Here is a 21,271-nt window from a genome sequence, read left to right as displayed (position 1 = left end):
CCCATCCCCCCTCAAGTTTTTCTCTATATATTTTGCTATATTTTGCCTTGGTGTCACCCCCCCTAAATGGTGTCACCCGGTGCGGTCCGCACCCCCCGCCCCCCCTCACTACGCCCCTGGACACGGTAGTGTCGTACCTCTCTAGAGCATCAGAATATTCCAGATTTTTACAGTAGACAACAACATTGCTCACAAGAACATCAGAATATGCCAGATTTTTACGGTAGACATTCTAGCAACATTGCCAACAAAAATATCAGAATATTCCAGATTCACACGGTACACATACTAGTGTCATAGCTCACAAAAATATCAGAATATTCCAGATTTTAACGTAGACATTTTAGCATCATACCTCACAAGAATATCAGATTTTTACTTTCGACGAAACAAAAGAATTTAAAAAATTTGAAATCAGATTACAGGATTGAAAATGAAATCAATACTGAAATTAAATATAAGATTATGTCGTGATTTTGTCCGGTCCTATCTCAGACGAAGGAAATAATTAAAACAAGTTAAAAACTGAAAGCTCGTGTATATTTTTTGGGGGCGAAGCTCGTAGTCTAAGATTTAAACCTCGCCTAGATCTCTATCTCTATATGTATTTATTACATTTTTTTGGCGAAGCTCGTAGTCTAAGATTTAAACCTCGCCTAGATCTCTATCTCTATATGTATTTATTACATTTTTTGGGCGAAGCTCGTAGTCTAAGATTTAAACCTCGTCTAGATCTCTATCTCTATATGTATTTATTACATTTTTTTGGCGAAGCTCGTAGTCTAAGATGTATAGGTCGCCTAGATCTCTATCTCTATATGTATTTATTAAATTTTTTGGCGAAGCTCGTAGTCTTAGATTTAAACCTAGCCTTTCTCTATATGCATTTATTATATTTTTTTGGGGCGAAGCTCGTAGTCTTAGATTTAAACGTTGCATTTTTCTATTTGTATTTATTAAAAAAAAATTGTTTGACATTAAGTTGAGGTCGTCTTTTCCACATGTACGCTAGTAAAAACATCCGCTCACTAATTCAACACTCACAACATTTTAAACAGAGTTCAAACAGAAAGGGGGGGGGGGCTGTCTGATTGCACGGGGAAAATGGGGGGGGGGGGGTCTGACACTTTAAAGCGTGCAGAGGTATTTATTTTGGGAGACTGGTTTTCTTTCAGCGTAATGAAAATTGAAGATTGTTGTTGTTGTGGAGTTTGGACGCGTTTGTCGTGGCGTAGAGTGAAGAGTGAGCCTCTTTCTGCGTGCCCTGAGGGCTAACAGACAACGTAGGGTTGACAGAATACAAGCGGGCTAACAGAGCTAACAGAAAATATAGGGTTGGCAGAATACAAGTGGGCTAACAGAAAATATAGGGTTGACAGAATACAAATGGGCTAACATATAACATAGAGCTGACAAATTACAAGTGGGCAATTAGAAAACATTGAGCTTACAGAATACACGTGGGCTAATAGAAAACAGGGGGGGGGGGGAGGGGAGGGGTTAAGGTACAGTTTATGCTGGGTTTTTATAGTGCAGTGTTGGAGTGGATTAAGTTGCAGGGTAGGGGTGGGGGTTAAGGTGCAGGGTAGGTGAGGGGTTAAGGTGCAGGGGAGGGGAGGGGTTAAGGTCCAGGGTAGGGGAGGGGTAAGGTCCAGGGTAGTGGAGGGGTTAAGGTGCAGGGTAGGGGAGGGGTAAGGTCCAGGGTAGGGGAGGGGTTAAGGTGCATGGTAGGGGAGTGTGCAGGGTAATACGAGTTTAAGGTGTGAGGTCGGGCATATCTGCTAACTGTCGCACAATGATAAAGGGCGACACTAGCTTCAAACACATTTTTAATAAAATAATGCATTTTTAAATATTCTGGGAATTAAATAAAATACCGCATATTTTATTAACAAAAGTTCAAGTAAATTGATGTAGGTGGATTAAAGTGCAGACATTTGAAAGCGGACACAGGATATAAGGTTTAAAGGTTAGAAGTTTCAATCACGTGGCTAAAATAGGTAGGTGTTAAAAATTAAAAGGTGTTGGGAAGCGGTCAGATTCTCAGGGGATGGACTGGCTTGAAATAACTTAGAAGCTAGTTCGTTTGGTTCTGTTAATTGGTTGATTAGATGACGTCATGGAGCGAACAGTCACTGTGAAGAGTCATGGGTATAGTCACAGTATAGTGAGAGGACTTTGAGAGGGGAAATCTATTTGTCCTACTGGGTGTCAGGACCACTTTTAGTCCTAATGAGGACATTTTAAATACTTTTTAGCGCAATTTCCATTCTGGAGAATTGCGTTTATTAACTCGTCATTTCTGGATGGATGGATGGATGAATGAATGAATGAATGTATGGATGAATGTGTGTCCGGGCTTTAAGTCGTATCTCCTCCTCAACGAAGCAATATCGATGACTAGTTCCAAAAGCAATTATGTTAAGCAAGTTACGAGAATGAACATAGGCCATAAAAATTCCGGGTTTCTTTCATGTATTTCCCGGAAAAGCCAAAAAACCTCGAAAAAATTCAGTTTTTGGCCCATATCTCGGCAACCAGACCACTTAGCGACTTGAAACATGTACCAATCGATTTCTGCCATAATTTAGAACAATATTGCCGAAGAAAGTTTTCAAAAATATCCTTTCGTTTGGTCACAAATTTTTTTTTTAATTAATTAAAATTTAGACCGAATTAGTAGGCATTTTTTCCAACCACACCACACGCGTCATCACGTTCAATAGCTGCGCCATCACGTTCAATGGCTGCGTCATCACGTTCAGTAGCTAGGCGCGCAATTGTTTTTAGTCATGTAACTCTATTGTAAATAAAACATGTAAAATACTGAATTTTTTTAAAATAAAAAACGTTTTAATAACTAATCAATGGTTTTACTAACCCTGCTCTTGATTTATGCTACGACAGAGCTATTTTTAGATAACATAAGGAAATTGCGCTGAAATTGTCACTAGACTTTTTAATTACCTTGTTTAGTGCTAGTAGGAATTTCTTTTAGACTAAAGGGACTTCTTTAATCCTAGTGAGGACTTTGTTTAAGCCCTTCCTTTAGTCCTAGTTGTGATTTGTTAAGCATAGTGGAGGCTTATTTTTAAGTTTTATTATTGGGGACTTCTTTTTTTTCCTAGTAGGGACTTCTTTTTGTCCTACTAGCTTAAAAAGACTTAGGACATTTTTTGTCTTAGTGGACACTTTGTCCTATGTGCTGTCAAAAATGGATGTTAGGACATTCATATTTTGTATTCAGTTTGTCAGAATTTATTTATTTCGACTTTTTCCTAGCTATCGAAAATTAATGACGACCTTTAGAATTGCAAAATAATAGTGGTATATGAGATATAGCAATTTATTTTATATATCCTCGTTACTGGGTGAGATGCTACATTATATCATCTGTATCTGTTTATGTATCCATAATATCTTTAATGTTACGCTTTTAATATTCCAAACGTGAGTACAAACTCGAGCTGTACAAGCCGGTTAAGCTTTTAAAATACACTTTTTATCAAATTACATCATCAAATATTACAAAAGCTGAATTAAAATCTCCCCAGTTTGTAACGAATGAATTGGAATTAAGTATACGTTTCTTTTTACAGAATTATATTTTAAAAAAGGCATTATGAAAGCTCCATTAGGTTCTTAAATCCAGAAACTTTGGAGTTGGGGTTAATCCGGGAGAGAGCGGAAGTTATAAAGCTGAGAGTGGACTGGGAGTGAGCAGCGAGAAGTACTGGAACTTTCCTCGAGCGTCTAGTAGGAGATTAGTGAAATGCCGCGTCTCTGGGGGGCAGCGTCAGGAGAGTCAGCCACTTCCGTGTGAGGTCTGAGTGATGGCGCGATACACAAACTGGGTTTCTGGGATTTGGGGGCTGGTCGACGGGGGTTAATGTTGGGTGTGGGTGTAAGGGGTTAAAGTTGTGGATGTAAGGGGTTAAAGTTGTGGATGTAAGGGGTTAAAGTTGTGGATGTAAGGGGTTAAAATTGTAGATGTAAACGGTTAAAGTTGTGGATGTAAGGGGTTAAAGTTGTGGATGTAAGGGGTTAAAGTTGTGGATGTAAGGGGTTTAAGTTGTGGATGTAAGGGGCTAATGTTGGTTGTGGATGTAGGGGTTAAAATTGTGGATGTAAGGGGTTAAAGTTGTGGATGTAAGGGGTTAAAATTCTGGATGTAAGGGGTTAAAGTTGTGGATATAAGGGCTTAAAGTTGTGGATGTAAGGGATTAAAGTTGTGAATGTAAGGGGTTAAAGTTGTGGATGTAATGGGTTAACGTTGTGGATGTAAGGGCTTAAAGTTGTGGATGTAAGGGGTTAAAGATGTGGATGTAAGGGTTAAAGTTGGTTGTAGATGTAAGGGGTTAATATTGTGGATGTAAGGGGTTAATGTTGGTTGTGGATGCAAGGGGTTAAAGTTGTGGATGTAAGGGGTTAAAGTTGTGGATGTAAGGGGTTAAAGATGTGGATGTAAGGGGTTAAAGGTGTGGATGTAAGGGGTTAAAGATGTGGATGTAAGGGGTTAATGTTGGTTGTGGATGCAAGGGGTTAAAGTTGTGGATGTAAGGGTTTAAAGTCAGTTATTATAACACGAGTTTTAGGTTTAGTGTGGAGGCGGGGATGTATCAAATACAGGTAAAGTGTGTGGGCAGGGCAGTAGGATTGGTTTATGGGAGGATTAGGATTATGATAAGGACAGTGTTATCTGAGGTCGGTACTGTAGCAGAGATCAATGGCTGTGTTTTCAGATTAGCGTCGAACAGAAGTGCAATGTTGGGTCATCGCTACCACGTCACGACAAGGGCACTTGTTCTCTAGTCCAAGGGCTGGGGAGGAGGGGGGGGGGGGGGGCTCAAGATATCCCCTACGTCACAGTAAATAATACTTTTCCAACTAAAATTGACCTCAAGTATTCATCTTTTATCGAAAATTAGAAATATAGATCTATATTTCACCAACTTAAATTAGAGTGCGTGTTAAATCGTCAAGACTTTAATCAGCCCACGTCTAAACCAAGTGTCTAATGATAAATACTGACCGTGCCTATAGCCATCAGCACTGCTGTACCTCTGCTGTTTCAACGTGTTTCTGTTCAGACTTTTTATAAGAAGTTTGTGTGCTTATTCCAGCGCTGTCAATGTGAGCAGCTGTATTAAACGCTCTATGCATAGTTTTTAAACGTCGCAATACACACACTTAAAACTCTTAATAGCTAGAAATAGTGTCACTGTCGATCTAAACAGAAGAAACATCAAATCTTTAATAGATTTGTTTACTTTGTTTCGATTGTCTCCCTTCAAGTCCACTATCAGCTAACCATCCAATGATTCAACTTTCCCCCCTGTGCTTTAGTAGGTCAATTACTAAACTTCCAAGTTGTTTAGTTTACTTTAGTAGGTCAATTACTAAACTTCCTAGTTGTTTAGTTTACTTTAGTAGGTCAATTACTGAACTTCCTAGTTGTTTAGTTTACTTTAGTAGGCCAATTACTGAACTTCCTAGTTGTTTAGTTTACTTTAGTAGGTCAATTACTAAACTTCCTAGTTGTTTAGTTTACTTTAGTAGGTCAATTACTGAACTTCCTAGTTGTTTAGTTTACTTTAGTAGGCCAATTACTGAACTTCCTAGCTGTTTAGTTTACTTAAGTAGGTCAATTACTAAACTTCCTAGCTGTTTAGTTTACTTAAGTAGGTCAATTACTAAACTAACTAGTTGTTTAGTTTACTTTAGTAAATCAATTACTAAACTTCCTACTTGTTTAGTTTACTTTAGTAAATCAATTACTAAACTTCCTACTTGTTTAGTTTACTTTAGAAAATCAATTACTAAATTTCCTAGTTGTTTAGTTTACTTTAGTAGGCCATTTACTAAACTTCCAAGTTGTTTAGTTTACTTTAGTAGGGCATTTACTAAACTTCCAAGTTGTTTAGTTTACTTTAGTAGGGCATTTACTAAACTTCCAAGTTGTTTAGTTTACTTTAGTAGGGCATTTACTAAACTTCCAAGTTGTTTACGCAGCCCCATCAAACTTAAACTTCTAGAAATGTGTCATCTTTTACAGCCAATCATTGTGGTCGAGTAGACATCAGCTTAATGAATAGTGACCAGCATCTTTCATAGCCAATCTTCGTGGTTCAGTGGGCAGCCTAATGAATACTGACCATCGATAAAGACATCAGAGAAAAAGTTTCATAAACTTGTTTTTTTTTCCCGTGGGTCACATTAAATTGGTGAAGCCAACGGTGGATCGTAAAATTATTTTCTCGCTGGCTGTTTGATCATCTCATTATTACAGGTGTTGCGGATTTTAAGAGTTCGTTTTTTGTGTGCTTTGACTGCGCGAGTCTTGTTGCTGAGAGTAGAGGGGGGGGGTCTACACTTGGTCCAGTCACGTGATGCTGGCCTATGACGTCACGGTACATGGTCACTGGACGGGTACATGTTACCAGTAGTCTCCTACAGGACTCCTGAGTTGTCTGCTTCTTGGGGGATTGACGCGTGCGTTCAGTGGCGTCACAGTGGCGAGTGCGAGGGGTTCGGTCTGCACCGGGTGACACCAAATCGATAAATCATAAAATCTCCTTAAAAAACGGTGTTTTGCCCATTTAAAATAATAAAATAGAAGGAGATGAAGGGTGACAACAACCTGAAAATGCAAAATAGCTAGGAGGAATGAAACTACAAGAACACCCCACCTATTGACGAATGGGTTGGTGAATACCACCTTTTACTTGTTACCAGTGGCGTCACTAGGTCGGGTGTCAATGGGTGCGGTGAGGGTGTCACCCCCAACTCGCTACAACAAATTTGCATATGATCCCACCCTCAACCCCTACTATTACATCATCCTTCATATACAAAACGTTGTTTTTTACTTTCTCGTATATACGTAGTATAAAGTATTGTAATCGTGCAAAAAAAACAATCGAGATTTTTACAAATCTCGACGTTTTACACCTCACTGATACGGAAAAACATAATTTTGCAATCTTGTCAGTATGTCTGTGTGTGTGTGTGTCTGTCCGTGTGTGTGTCTGTCCGTGTGTAAACACGATAACTTGAGTACCGTTACAGCTAGGTTGATGAAATTTCATATATAAGTATTTTATCAAAATCGTAGATCCGTATCAACTTTTGAGCGATTTCCGATAACCGGAAGTGGTACTTTTCCTACTTTGAATTTTTCAAAAGCCTATAACTTGAGTACTATTTCAGATAGATAAATGAAATTTCACATGTAAGTAAAAGATCTAATTCTCTACCTTCTGTTAAATTTTGAGTAATTTCCGTTGACTGGAAGTAGTAATTTACGCTACTTCCGATTTCTCAAAAAACTAATGTACATTTTTAAAGTACTAATAATATTGCGCACTATTATACGCGTTTTTATTCGGCGTTTGCTTGGTGCGCAATGTTTTTTTTATGAGATTCTATTCTATTTTTAAAAGTTTAAGTATTTAAAATGGATTAAAAATCATAACTATATCCCCAGTTACCATCCCCTGTTGTTTTATATAAGAATATTCGAGAAAGTTTAGGGGAGATCACTACCGGTTTATTTTTTCACAGTAAATTTTACTTTTTTGTTAATTTGAAGCTATCCGTGAAAAAGTGTCACCCGGTGTGGATCACACCCCCTTCTCCCCAGTGTTTCTTCCAGACTTTTTTCTCCGGGGGGCGGGGGGGCACTTGATTTTTTTTTTGGGGGGGGGGGGGGAGGGGCGGACACTAGTAAAAGTATATGTTTACTATATAAATTCCATCTCGTCCGGGGTGAGGGGCGATAGACTTTCTGCGGGGGGAGGGGAAGCTTAAAGATGCCAGGAAGAAACTGCTTCTCCCACCCATAACTAACTTTCACTCCACTGCTTGCTATCCCCCCCTCCCTAAATTAATTTTAAGAACAGACTCGACTTCCTGGTGTCATCGATTATTAAACCTTGATACTCTGCTGACAGTTACAAATCATCATTAAAATACTACCTCAAATTACACTCCTACGATGCTCAGTAAACAGCCGGTCCAGTTCAAGGTAGTATCACCCTCTCTCCATCTGTGGGTGTCCAGTTCAAGGTATCACCCTCTCTCCATCTGTGGGTGTCCGGTTCAAGGTATCACCCTCTCTCCATCTGTGGGTGTCCAGTTCAAGGTATCGCCCTCTCTCCATCTGTCCAAACGTCATACAAGCGCAGATTAATTAAGTTGGAAATCATTTTCTTGCAATTCTACGACTTCTCTATCTGATACCACCCCGAGCCCACTGATAGACTAATACGTATGGTGTCGCTCACCGCTCACAAGATGCTGATACAATTCGCATCTGATCATCAGGCAGCCCCGCCCCCCCCCCCCCCCCCCAGTCTAGTTAGCAGTTTGGCCTCTTCATTGAAAGGCTAATAGTGTGAGTCAGGATCCATCCTGCGGTATGAACATTCTTTGAATGAAGAAGCCGTGCAGGACTTGATCAGTCTTGAGAAGGCTTCTTAGATTAGAGTCCGCATGGGTTTTTTTTTTTTTCGTGTTTCGCCAAATTTTATCTTATTGACGAAATGGCTTTTAAATATTGGAAGGATGAGAGGGGAAACAAATTTTTGTCTTCTTCATTCCAGATACACGCCTCGTCAGTTGGCTCCCTTTGCCGGTTAATTACGCTGTACCCGATTGTCTTCTCTTGCTTGTCGGTTCTGTTATTTGAAAATTGTCTTCTCCTGCTATCGTGATACAACCCAAATACAATTCTGCGGATTGTCTCCCTTTGGCTGTCAGATGCACACCACGGGTTACCTGCCCCTGTTAGGGAATTACAGTCACCAGTAATGTGTGATTAAACTGCAACTGCAATACTAACTCGTAACATTATTTAATATTAATGGTAGGCTAAAATATAAGGTTATTCTCTGTTGATTCCTACTTTTAAACTTTTGACCATTTTTTTTCATTTTGTTGAAATGTTAATAGCTTTTCCCCAAGTTAAAATGTGTAATTAGAGTATTATTTAGAAAACTGTAATTTACAGAAAAAAAATTCTTGGGATTCTTCTGTAAATGGAAGCCAAGAATTTGATGTGAATTCGGTTTTCATTTAAAAACATATTCGTTGCCATGGTATTTGACTTTTGCATCTTTTTAGTCAATTTTAGTGCACCGCATTACATTTTAATGTTAAATCCAAAAGATAATTTAAAAGTGATATTTTATTCAAATAAGGATTTGCAATTCTAAAGTTAAAAAAAAAAAAAACATGGAGGGTTTTCTTACCATATAAACTAGCATAGCTTAGTGAAATTTTAACCCTACAAAAAAGCATCGAGACTGAATGCGTTATCCTTACACATTCTACTACCGTATGCACGTTAATTATTTTATGCACTATACAATTCAATGTCCCAAAATAGTGCATAATATCAAATTAACTTACATACGCAACATAAAAAATGTTTGATTCCATATATATATATATATATATATATATATATATATATATATATATATATATATATATATATATATATATATATATATATATATATATATTCCTTTAGCAAAAAATGTCGCAACTGTGTAAAAACTAATTCAAGTAGAGACCCCATTTTTTTTTCTTGTATGGGGACAATTTGTGATAACTCTCTTATACCTTAGCCATACCCCCTTCCGTGCCATTTCTGCGTCAGTAATGGATGCATACGTATGACGTCATCGAAACTGGTGTACGCACAAATATTATTTGAAAGATGGGAATTAGATGGGAATTAGATATTCATGAACCAAGGAGCCTCTCCGTCAGCCCCATAGCCCTGTCAAACAGGGGCGGTTAATGTCGAGGTAACTCCTGCACAAAACACACATCAGTTGTCTGCCCACATTCATTTGTTGGGGCAGTCTTGACGTCTGGGTGTAGTGAATTCAGGGGCTTGGGCTGGACAAATCTTCGCGGGGATGACAAAATTACCTTAATAGTTTGTGGCTCATATCACTCAAGTGATTCAATGATAAACAAGTTTTGGGCTCTCTCTGTTTATACAGTGTACACACTCTCAAACACACGCATATATATATATATATATATATATATATATATATATATATATATATATATATATATATATATATATATATATATATATATATATGTGTGTGTGTGTGTGTGTAGTAATATCTAGTATTGGTGATTATCATTAAATTTAGGAAAAAGGGCTGAATTTTAGAGCAATTTCAATTTTAAGCTTGCAGAAATTAATAACTAGATTAGTTTTCTATTTCGAGTTAATCGTGGTTCTTATTTTAAGGATAAGTTTATTTATCTATTTATGTTTTCATTATTAGTTTTTAAATGACAACTGATTTCGCCTTTTTAAAATGCACTTCTCTAAACCGCCTATGGTATTAATATGCTGTGTGATACATCAGTTGCAAATTTTCGTCTTCGAAAAAAGTTTCATACTGACTATATTAACGACTTTTTTCTTTCCATTTTTCCCGCAGAACGGGTAAGCTCAAGCTAAAGACAAGTAGACGGAAATAATGGTTCTTTCTTCCAAATTCCTCTCTCTCGCCATCGTCGTCACGTCATGTTTGATCGCATATATTTCAGCAGGTAAAGTGTTCACATCGACATTTCGTTCTAACACACACAACATCGACATTTCGTTCTGACACATACAACAGTAACATTTCGTTCTAACACATAGAACATCGACATTTCGTTCTAACACATAGAACATCGACATTTCGTTCTAACACACACAACAGCAACATTTCGTTCTAACACATACAACAGCAACATTTCGTTCTGACACATAGAACATCGACATTTCGTTCTAACACACACAACATCGACATTTCGTTCTAACACATAGAACATCGACATTTCGTTCTAACACACACAACATCGACATTTCGTTCTGACACATACAACAGCAACATTTCGTTCTGACACATAGAACATCGACATTTCGTTCTAACACACACAACATCGACATTTCGTTCTAACACATACAACAGTAACATTTCGTTCTAACACATAGAACATCGACATTTCGTTCTGACACATACAACAGTAACATTTCGTTCTAACACATAGAACATCGACATTTCGTTCTGACACATACAACAGCAACATTTCGTTCTGACACATACAACAGCAACATTTCGTTCTGACACATACAACAGCAACATTTCGTTCTGACACATACAACAGCAACATTTCGTTCTAACACACACAACAGCAACATTTCGTTCTAACACATAGAACATCGACATTTCGTTCTGACACATACAACAGTAACATTTCGTTCTAACACATAGAACATCGACATTTCGTTCTAACACACACAACATCGACATTTCGTTCTAACACACACAACAGCAACATTTCGTTCTAACACATACAACAGCAACATTTCGTTCTAATACACACAGCAGCAACATTTCGTTCTAACACACACAACAGCAACATTGTCTTAACTCTCACAACAGTAACATTGTCTTAACACTCTTAACAACAGCAATTGGTCTTAACCCACACAACAACAACAACTATAGAGCCAGTTAAAAAGCTTAACGGATTTTTTAAAGAACTTTTTTTTAAATTTGGGATAATAGTATCATACCAACATCTTATATATCATTTTTCAAACGTTCATTAATGAAATTTCTAATTAAAATCACAATTTAAACTTCGATGAGTAATTGGTCCATCAACTCTTTGAAGGTACCGAACCCAACCAGTTTCATACGCGCATTCACCGAACCCTTCTTGAAAGTTCTATCGTCTGCACTGATAAAACCCGATCGTGAATTATATGAGTCGGGTGTGTGTCTTGACATCCACCGAACCCCTGAGACTGACTCACCGAATCCCTGGGGTTCGATCGAACACAGGTTGAGAATCTTTCTTCTAAAAAAGCAACCAAAAGCTTCGAAAAAGGGCCAACTACTTAGCTCACCTCACACTTTTCAACAATATTTTTGGCGATTATTTTTTCATACGAGTTTCAAGTTACATAATTAGACTTTTCTCGTTTAAAACGACCAGGGATTTAACTATAAATTCAAACTGCTACTATAGAATTTTTTATTTGCATGCATTTTTCTTTGCATTAGTAAATGCAATCTCTCTTGATTTACCTACCTAAATAAATTCAGTTCTACAACACCGCCTATAAATCAATGTTTTTTCCAGATTTTTTTCTCCATGGGGGGGGGGGGCGGAAACTGGTAAAAGTATGTTTTGTATATAAATTCCATTTCGTTAAGGGGGGGGGGGGGGTGTGAGGGGGAGGGGGTGGGGCGGTAGACTTTCTTCGGGGGTCTCTGACCCCCCCCCCCCCACCGAAGAGATGCCTGGAAGAAACTCTGCTATAAATATACAAGTTACTCATGCGAGTAACTCGGTCGTGTAAACTTATTTACCTCGTGTGTAATCAAGTCAACAAACACTTGGTGCTTCATCAATCGAATAACAAAAAAACTGAACCGGAAGCACAATTAGACTATTGGTTTAACAATCACATGACCTAAACGCCGGGACAAAAACCGGAAGTGGACGACAGCTTTGAAACATGTCTGCCGTCTGATTAAGCTCAGACGAGTGTCGCATACAAAGCACGTCATTTAGCGCGAGATTCTAAACACATTATGTGCTGGTTAGTCGGTCGGTGGTCGGGTACTTATTGATTTCAGTGGCTGCCTGTTAGACTCCGTAGCTGTTCAATGCACAATAAATAGTGTTATGCCTTAAAAAATAAAGTATTAGCATGTTAAGTGCCTCGAATAAACTAGAACATGAATCAACATTGTAAACTTTTTATTAGTTTTTATTATGGGTTTCATCAATATGCTACGTCATGCTTTCTAACTTAAATTTCCCCCTCCCCCTTCCCCCACAGTCACACAACGTCACACACAGCAACCCAACAAAAAAAAAAGACCTTTTCATCCTATAGTTCCACCCCCTTAAAACTGCTATTGTTTTGTTTTTAAAACGTCGTTATTTGCCTTTCCTAAAAATATTTGCTAGCTACATTGAAAATTAATTTATTTTACATTATACAAAAAAAAAAAAAATCTGTTAAAAATGCGACAGACGGCTAATATTCAGTTTCTAACATTACTTTTGAAATATAACAACGTGGCGTCACTCTTTCTACGTGATTATATTTCGTGATAGAGAAAGATGATCATTTAAAATAATTTCAACCAAGTGTCTATTTTTCAAAGATGTTTCTTCTCAATAAACGTTTTTTTTTTTAAAATACCTAATTATTTGTGGTGCGCGGACCTTTGACCACAGGTGCTTTGACCATAGGGGGTTTGACCATAGGGGGTTTGACCACAGCGGAGCTTTGACCATAGGGGCTTTGACCATAGGGGGTTTGACCACAGCGGGGCTTTGACCATAGCGGTGCTTTGACCATAGGGGGTTTGATCATAGGGGGTTTGACCATAGGGGGTTTGACCACAGGTGTTTTCTCAGCAGAGGGTCTTTGATCACAGGTGGTCTATCAACGGGTATTTGATCACAAGCGCTGTGTCCGGCTTTGATCATAGGTGTGATACAATTAACACGATTTTATACATGTTTCCTGAGAGTACGTTAATAGAAATTAACATGTATTTAAAAAAAGCCAAGAACTATATTTTAGTCTCCACATAAAGGCTGGTGCTAGGCCTCATAGATTTATTTTAAATATAAATGAAACACAAATAATGCGACATATAACAAGTTTCACAAATAAATAATGTAGAAGTACTTGAAAATACATAGCATATATAAAAGATAAAAAAATGATACAAAACTTGCCAACAATATAGTCAAAGATGTAATACGTAAATTGGTTAACTAAATGACAGATGTGCTATAGCACGCAAATATGTCAGTACATCTGTTTGACCATATTATTACATTATGTCGAAATTTAAAATATAATTTAGCAACTTTTAAAATAAATCCTTACCATATATGGACAGCATTGGACAAACCACCAGAGATCAAAGACCCTATGTGGACAAAACACCTATGATCGAAGCCGGACACAGCGCTTGTAATCAAACACCCGTTGATAGACCAACTGTGATCAAAGACCCTCTGCTGAGAAAACACATGTGGTCAAACCCCCTATGGTCAAACCCCCTATGATCAAACCCCCTATGGTCAAAGCACCGCTATGGTCAAAGCCCCTCTGTGGTCAAACCTCCTATGGTCAAAGCCCCTATGGTCAAAGCTCCGCTGTGGTCAAACCCCCTATGGTCAAACCCCCTATGGTCAAAGCACCTGTGGTCAAAGGTCCTATATTTTATAGAAGTATATATATGTATATATATATATATATATATATATATATATAGATGTATATATATATATATATATAGATGTATATATATATATATATATATATATATATATATATATATATATATATATATATATATATATATATATATATATAAAGAGCTCAGGTGATTACTTATGTTTCTAGAGTGTAGGGGTACGGCTAAGCCTCACATCTTCGGTCAAATGTATTAAGTAACACCAACAATAGAAAATAAATTAATTAAATCATTTTTTTAACCAAATTTCCATCCAAAACTTTTAGGGGGGGGGGGGGGGTTACAAGATCCGCGTGTGTTTATATAAAAGTGTATGTGTATGTAGTGTACGAAATTCCCACTCTCCCAGTATTCCAATTAACAGGTAAGTCGTTATGGCCTAGGTTTGAGCACCTAACCTATTCTAGAAACAGCGACATTTACTGTTCTAGAGGCACGTACCTGAACTGTTGTAGAGACGAGTACTTTTACTGTTCTAGAGGCACGTACCTGAACTGTTGTAGAGACGAGTACTTTTACTGTTCTAGAGGCACGTACCTGAACTGTTGTAGAGACGAGTACATTTACTGTCCTAGAGGCACGTACCTGAACTGTTGTAGAGACGAGTACTTTTACTGTTCTAGAGGCACGTACCTGAACTGTTGTAGAGACGAGTACTTTTACTGTTCTAGAGGCACGTACCTGAACTGTTGTAGAGACGAGTGCTTTTACTGTTCTAGAGGCACGTACCTGAACTGTTGTAGAGACGAGTACTTTTACTGTTCTAGAGGCACGTACCTGAACTGTTGTAGAGACGAGTGCTTTTACTGTGCTTGAGACAGGTACTTTTACTGTTCTAGAGGCACGTACCTGAACTGTTCTAGAGACTAGTACTTTTACTGTTCTAGAGAGGGTAATTTTACTGTTCTAGAGACGAGTGCATTTACTGTGCTTGAGAGGGTACTTTTACTGTTCTATAGACATGGACTTTTACTGTTCTAGAGAGGGTACTTTTACTGTTCTAGAGAGGGTAATTTTACTGTTCTAGAGACGAGTACTTTTACTGTTCTTGAGAGGGTACTTTTACTGTTCTAGAGACGAGTACTTTTACTGTTCTTGAGAGGGTACTTTTACTGTTCTAGAGAGGGTAATTTTACTGTTCTAGAGACGAGTACTTTTACTGTTCTTGAGAGGGTACTTTTACTGTTCTAGAGACGAGTACTTTTACTGTTCTTGAGAGGGTACTTTTACTGTTCTAGAGAGGGTAATTTTACTGTTCTAGAGACGGGCACTTTTACTGTTCTATAGACAGGTACCTAAATTGTTCTAGAGACGGGTACTTCTACTGCATTGTTCTAGAGACAGGTACCTGAACTGTTCTAGAGACGGGTACTTTTACTGTTCTAGAGACATGGACTTTTACTGTTCTATAGACAGGTACCTGAACTGTTCTAGAGACGGGTACTTTTACTGCATTGTTCTAGAGACGGGTACCTAAATTGTTCTAGAGACAAGTACTTTTACTGTTCTTGACAGGTACCTGAACTGTTCTAGAGACGGGTACTTTTACTGCATTGTTCTGATTCCAGATTCGCAAAGCGCTTCTGAAGGCGGCCTCTCACCCGCGCCCCAGCAGCAGCCCCTCCACTCGCTCCTCCCCCCTCGCTCTAGCTACCCCTCAGCGCTGAGCCCGAGGGACGCGCCCGCCAGCAGCGCAAGCGATGCTGACGACTTTGTGTCTCTTGCTTCCAGAGGCGCGCCCAGGTTTGTAGGCAGGAGTGCCAATGACGCTATTCAGAAACGGTCGAGCGAAGAGGTCAGTAGCGGTATACTTAGCGACAACCATCGCTTAGACAAGAGGTCGGCTCCCTACTTCATCGGGAAGAAAAGTTTGGATGAGAAGCGGGCGTACAGCGCGCGCGGCGCCCCTTTCTTTATCGGGAAACGTTCCGGGTATTACCTGTCCCCCGGCAGAACATCGTCCTCCCCCTACCTGTCGGCGCAAGAGTTCAAGGAAACTTTCCGGAGAACGGATCCGTACTTTGTTGGCAAGCGTGTACTGGACGAGACAGAAGACTCGGACTTATTCGACAAGCGCGGGGCACCCAGATTCGTCGGGAAAAGGGGACCTCCAAGATTCGTCGGGAAAAGGGGACCCCCAAGATTCGTTGGAAAACGAGGAGCGCCCAGATTTGTCGGAAAACGCGGAGCGCCAAGATTTGTCGGAAAACGTGACGAAAATGAATTTGATGACCTGTACGGGGTAAACGATAGCTTTGATCAGATCGATGACGCCGACTATATGATGAGTCTCAGAGAGGTTGTTCCATACCTCAGAAGTCTTCAAGACTTGCAGACGACAACAGAAGACGCCCAAGAAGCAGAAGAAGACAGCCGGTAGCTAGATGCCACCATTTTGAAAGTTCTCCAGCTTTAGGCTGATCTTCGACTCGAAACAAAAATTTGAATTCTATTGGCATGTATTGTTTCGTTTCTTTTATTTCTACTGCAGTTAAAAGTAACACCAAAATAAGAGTACAAAAATATGATCTTTACTCCTTGCTCCTGTATTTTATTGAATGCAAAAATAGGTTCTAATATTCATTGAGACTAACATATTAAACGGAATGAGTGAAAAAATAGAATACAAATGTGTTCATTTATTCGCTTTGTCTTGTTACAAAACTGTTAAAATATCACACCATAAATATACAACTTAATTACCAATCGGAAACTCTACTGCCTCTGTGACTACAGGTGTGGACTCTTCTAGCTAGTACAAGCTTTATTTATCACTTGCTTTGGGTTATCAGTGCTATTAGTTACATTTTTTTAAAAATCTTACCCTTAATCACGATCAAAAGACGGGGGGGGGGGTCGCACTCTCTGTTTTTTAATATAGTCTTTCTTTATGTCAGATATTTATATTTAGACTGAGGCTGCTGGGCCAGGCTGCGCATCGATTTAGCGCACGCGCTAGTTAGGAAAAGAGTAGTGCACTTTTATTTTTATTTTTTGATGCGACGAAACAAACTTCAAGTCGGTCATGCAGCGTGGGTTCTGATATGACAGCTAGAGGGACTGTCATGCAGCATTGAGCAGAAATAAAGCGGCACAAAAGTTGGGCGTGCTGCACAAAAGTTGGGCGTGCTGCACAAAAGTTGGGCGTGCTGCACAAAAGTTGGGCGTGCTGCACAAAAGTTGGGCGTGCTGCACAAACGACGGTCATGCGGCATAAAAGATGATCATGCAGCCCAAAATTTGGGCAAGCGGCACAAACGTTGGGCAAGCGGCACAACATGTGGGCATGCGGCAGGCAAGTACACATGGCAGCGATGCAGCACCGAGATCGCAGCAGGCGACCGCCACGCAGACGGCAAGCAATGAGGTAACACTGTTTTCGCACGCTAATTGAAAAAACTAAACCAATAATCCATTAATATTCTAAGATTTTATGTTTGTTTAAAATTTCAATTGTGATGTTCACTACATAGTAAGTTTTTTGTATTAAGAGGTGTGGTTTATATTAAGATTTGATATTCGTTTGATAATGTATTCGCTTATTTTCCTATTAGAGCATGAACAACAAAGTTGATATCTACTAGTAGGGAGAATCGTTAAGTCGTCTCAAAAGGTTACGGCTAGAGTAAAAGTTATTAAAATTATTTTATTAGAATGTATGTTAGTACAGGAATATAAGTAAGAGTCGAGGCTACAATAAAAGTTATTCTTAGAAAATAAGTTACAGCTAGAATTAAAGTAATTGCTGGAATTAAAGTTATTGAAAGATTGAAGACTAAGATGGTAGGAAAAGGTAATATGATTAGAAAATGACAAGATACCTTTAAATAAAGTTTCTCTGTTGTTTCTCACGTGACCATTTTTGTGTTGCTGTCGACAGAGGCAGAGAACACATCACCCGTCAAACGGGATCTCAGGTCACAGGGCATGTCCATTGAACCTTCACTGGACGACGAGAAGGGTCCGTTCGACGTGGTGGAGGAACCTTCATTCGAAGAACCAACAGACAAGCAGGACGCCGCTCTCAAGGGGGACGGGGGTTTTGTCAGTCAGGGTCCGGAGTCTGACGCCCCCGGGCAGCTAGTGGCCAAAAGATTCACCGAGTTTGTCGGCAAACGCAGTGGGTACTCAGAGGCGAACGATGAAGCTGAGGATGAAAGAGATGTGTCGAGCGACCGAGCGGATTCCATCAGTAAAGCTACCTACTGGAACCAGCTCCGACGGTTACTTCACACCATGGATTCGATCAAGCGACAGTACGAATTTGTCGGGAAAAGATACGACTTCCTGGGGAAAAGGTACGACTTTCTAGGGAAACGCCGACCGTACGATTTCATTGGGAAAAGATACGATTTCGTGGGCAAACGTGCTCCATACGATTTCCTCGGGAAAAAATCCTACGACTTCCTTGGGAAAAAATCGTACGATTTCCTTGGGAAAAGATACGACTTTTTAGGTAAACGACCCGCATACGAATTCGACGATGGCTTTGGAATTGTGGGACATAGTCCGAACGCACCCAGCTCTGCAGGAGACATCAGCGCAATGAAAAGGTATTCAGAATTCTTGGGTAAAAGATCGGAAGAACTGGGACCGGGTGTTTCCGAGAGATTGGCTGCTATTCTCCAGAATCCCGAACTTCGAAAGCGGTTGTCCCAAGCCTTGTCGCAGAGGTTCAAAGAACATATCCCAGAGTTCATCGGCAAATAAACTCCACTTCTTGTTTGCCAGAAAAAAATAGAATGTAACAAGTAATAAAAGAAATGTACGAGCAGTGGCTTCAAGTCTCGTGTTTTATTTTTTGTAGGTTTGTAATTTGGTCCGTTCGTGGCTTCTGACTGCTGATCTTTGCGAATATTGTACGTGAAACAAGAGTTATCCGCTTTGTTTTAAAGATATGGACTGCTATCTACCAACCAAAAACATTCTTATATTGGTACAAGATGTCTTGATGTGAAGGAGACTATCGCCCAGAACCACAAGAAAAACATTTGAAAACTTTTAAGGTAGATTAAGGTAGAATAAATTATATTTAGATCAAATCGTGTAGAAGAAAGAAATTTTGAAATGTTTTATTATTAATATATAGGTCTTTGCTTAGTATAATTTTCAAATTATTTTGATTTGGAGAAACATGGCAGCAATAAAGATGTCTGAATAGGGAAATTTGTTTGCAGTTGTTCATTTTATTGTCTGGTTTTAAAGAGAAAGCTCGCCTTAATTTAGTGCGTTAGTGCGCATGAGAAAGTAAGAGTTTTTAGTGTTGAACGGTCACAGTTAATTAGGAAACTACTGTGTAGAGATGTCATTACAAGCAGACCACACATGTCATCACATGGAGACCACTGTGTACAGATGTCATCACAAGGAGACCACTGTGTACAGATGTCATCACAGGGAGACCAAACATGTCATCACATGTAGACCACTGTGTACAGATGTCATTACAAGCAGACCACACATGTCATCACAAGGAGACCACTGTGTACAGATGTCATTACAAGCAGACCACACATGTCATCACAAGGAGACCACTGTGTACAGATGTCATTACAAGCAGACCACACATGTCATCACAAGGAGACCACTGTGTACAGATGTCATCACAGGGAGACCAAACATGTCATCACAAGGAGACCACTGTGTACAGATGTCATCACAAGGAGACCACTGTGTACAGATGTCATCACAAGGAGACCACTGTGTACAGATGTCATCACAGGGAGACCAAACATGTCATCACAAGGAGACCAAACATGTCATCACAAGGAGACCACTGTGTACAGATGTCATCACAAGGAGACCACTGTGTACAGATGTCATCACAAGGAGACCACTGTGTACAGATGTCATTACAAGCAGACCACACATGTCATCACAAGGAGACCACTGTGTACAGATGTCATTACAAGCAGACCACACATGTCATCACAAGGAGACCACTGTGTACAGATGTCATCACAAGGAGACCAAACATGTCATCACAAGGAGACCACTGTGTACAGATGTCATTACAAGCAGACCACACATGTCATCACAAGGAGACCACTGTGTACAGATGTCATCACAAGGAGACCAAACATGTCATCACAAGGAGACCACTGTGTACAGATGTCATTACAAGCAGACCACACATGGCATCACAAGGAGACCACTGTGTACAGATGTCATCACAAGGAGACCACACATGTCATCACAAGGAGACCACTGTGTACAGATGTCATCACAAGGAGACCACTGTGTACAGATGTCATCACAGGGAGACCAAACATGTCATCACAAGGAGACCAAACATGTCATCACAAGGAGACCAAACATGTCATCACAGGGAGACCAAACATGTCATCACAGGGAGACCAAACATGTCATCACAAGGAGACCACTGTGTACAGATGTCATCACAAGGAGACCAAACGTGTCATCACAAGGAGACCAAACATGTCATCACAAGGAGACCAAACATGTCATCACAAGGAGACCAAACATGTCATCACAAGGAGACCACTGTGTACAGATGTCATCACAGGGAGACCAAACATGTCATCACAAGGAGACCAAACATGTCATCACAAGGAGACCACTGTGTACAGATGTCATCACAGGGAGACCAAACATGTCATCACAAGGAGACCAAACATGTCATCACAAGGAGACCAAACATGTCATCACAAGGAGACCACTGTGTACATATGTCATCACAGGGAGACCAAACATGTCATCACAAGGAGACCACTGTGTACAGATGTCATCACAAGGAGACCACTGTGTACAGATGTCATCACAAGGAGACCACTGTGTACAGATGTCATCACAGGGAGACCAAATATGTCATCACATGTAGACCACTGTGTAGAGATGTCATTACAAGGAGACCACACATGTCATCACATGTAGACCACTGTGTACAGATGTCATCACAGGGAGAACACTGTGTACAGATGTCATTACAA

General features: G+C 39.6%; 1 protein-coding gene across 1 annotated transcript in view; it reads left to right on the top strand.

Moving 5' to 3' along the window:
- LOC131941954 (uncharacterized) overlaps positions 1–19,483 on the top strand; it is a 59,230-nt gene extending 39,747 nt beyond the window's left edge. The window contains exons 2-5 of the mRNA XM_059301589.1: positions 10,476–10,587; positions 15,890–16,697; positions 17,411–17,676; positions 18,202–19,483. Of these exons, the coding sequence (XP_059157572.1) occupies positions 10,515–10,587; positions 15,890–16,697; positions 17,411–17,676; positions 18,202–19,031 (1,977 nt within the window). The 5' untranslated portion in view covers positions 10,476–10,514 and the 3' untranslated portion in view covers positions 19,032–19,483. The remainder of the gene's footprint in view (positions 1–10,475; positions 10,588–15,889; positions 16,698–17,410; positions 17,677–18,201) is intronic.
- Positions 19,484–21,271: the final 1,788 nt, after the last annotated feature.

The sequence above is a fragment of the Physella acuta genome, unplaced genomic scaffold (genome assembly GCF_028476545.2).
Source record: "Physella acuta isolate Inbredline_101_S28 unplaced genomic scaffold, ASM2847654v3 ptg000378l, whole genome shotgun sequence".
Lineage (NCBI taxonomy): Eukaryota > Metazoa > Mollusca > Gastropoda > Physidae > Physella > Physella acuta.
The sequence above is the reverse complement of the archived record's forward strand: the minus strand, read 5'-3'. Positions and strand labels throughout refer to the sequence as shown.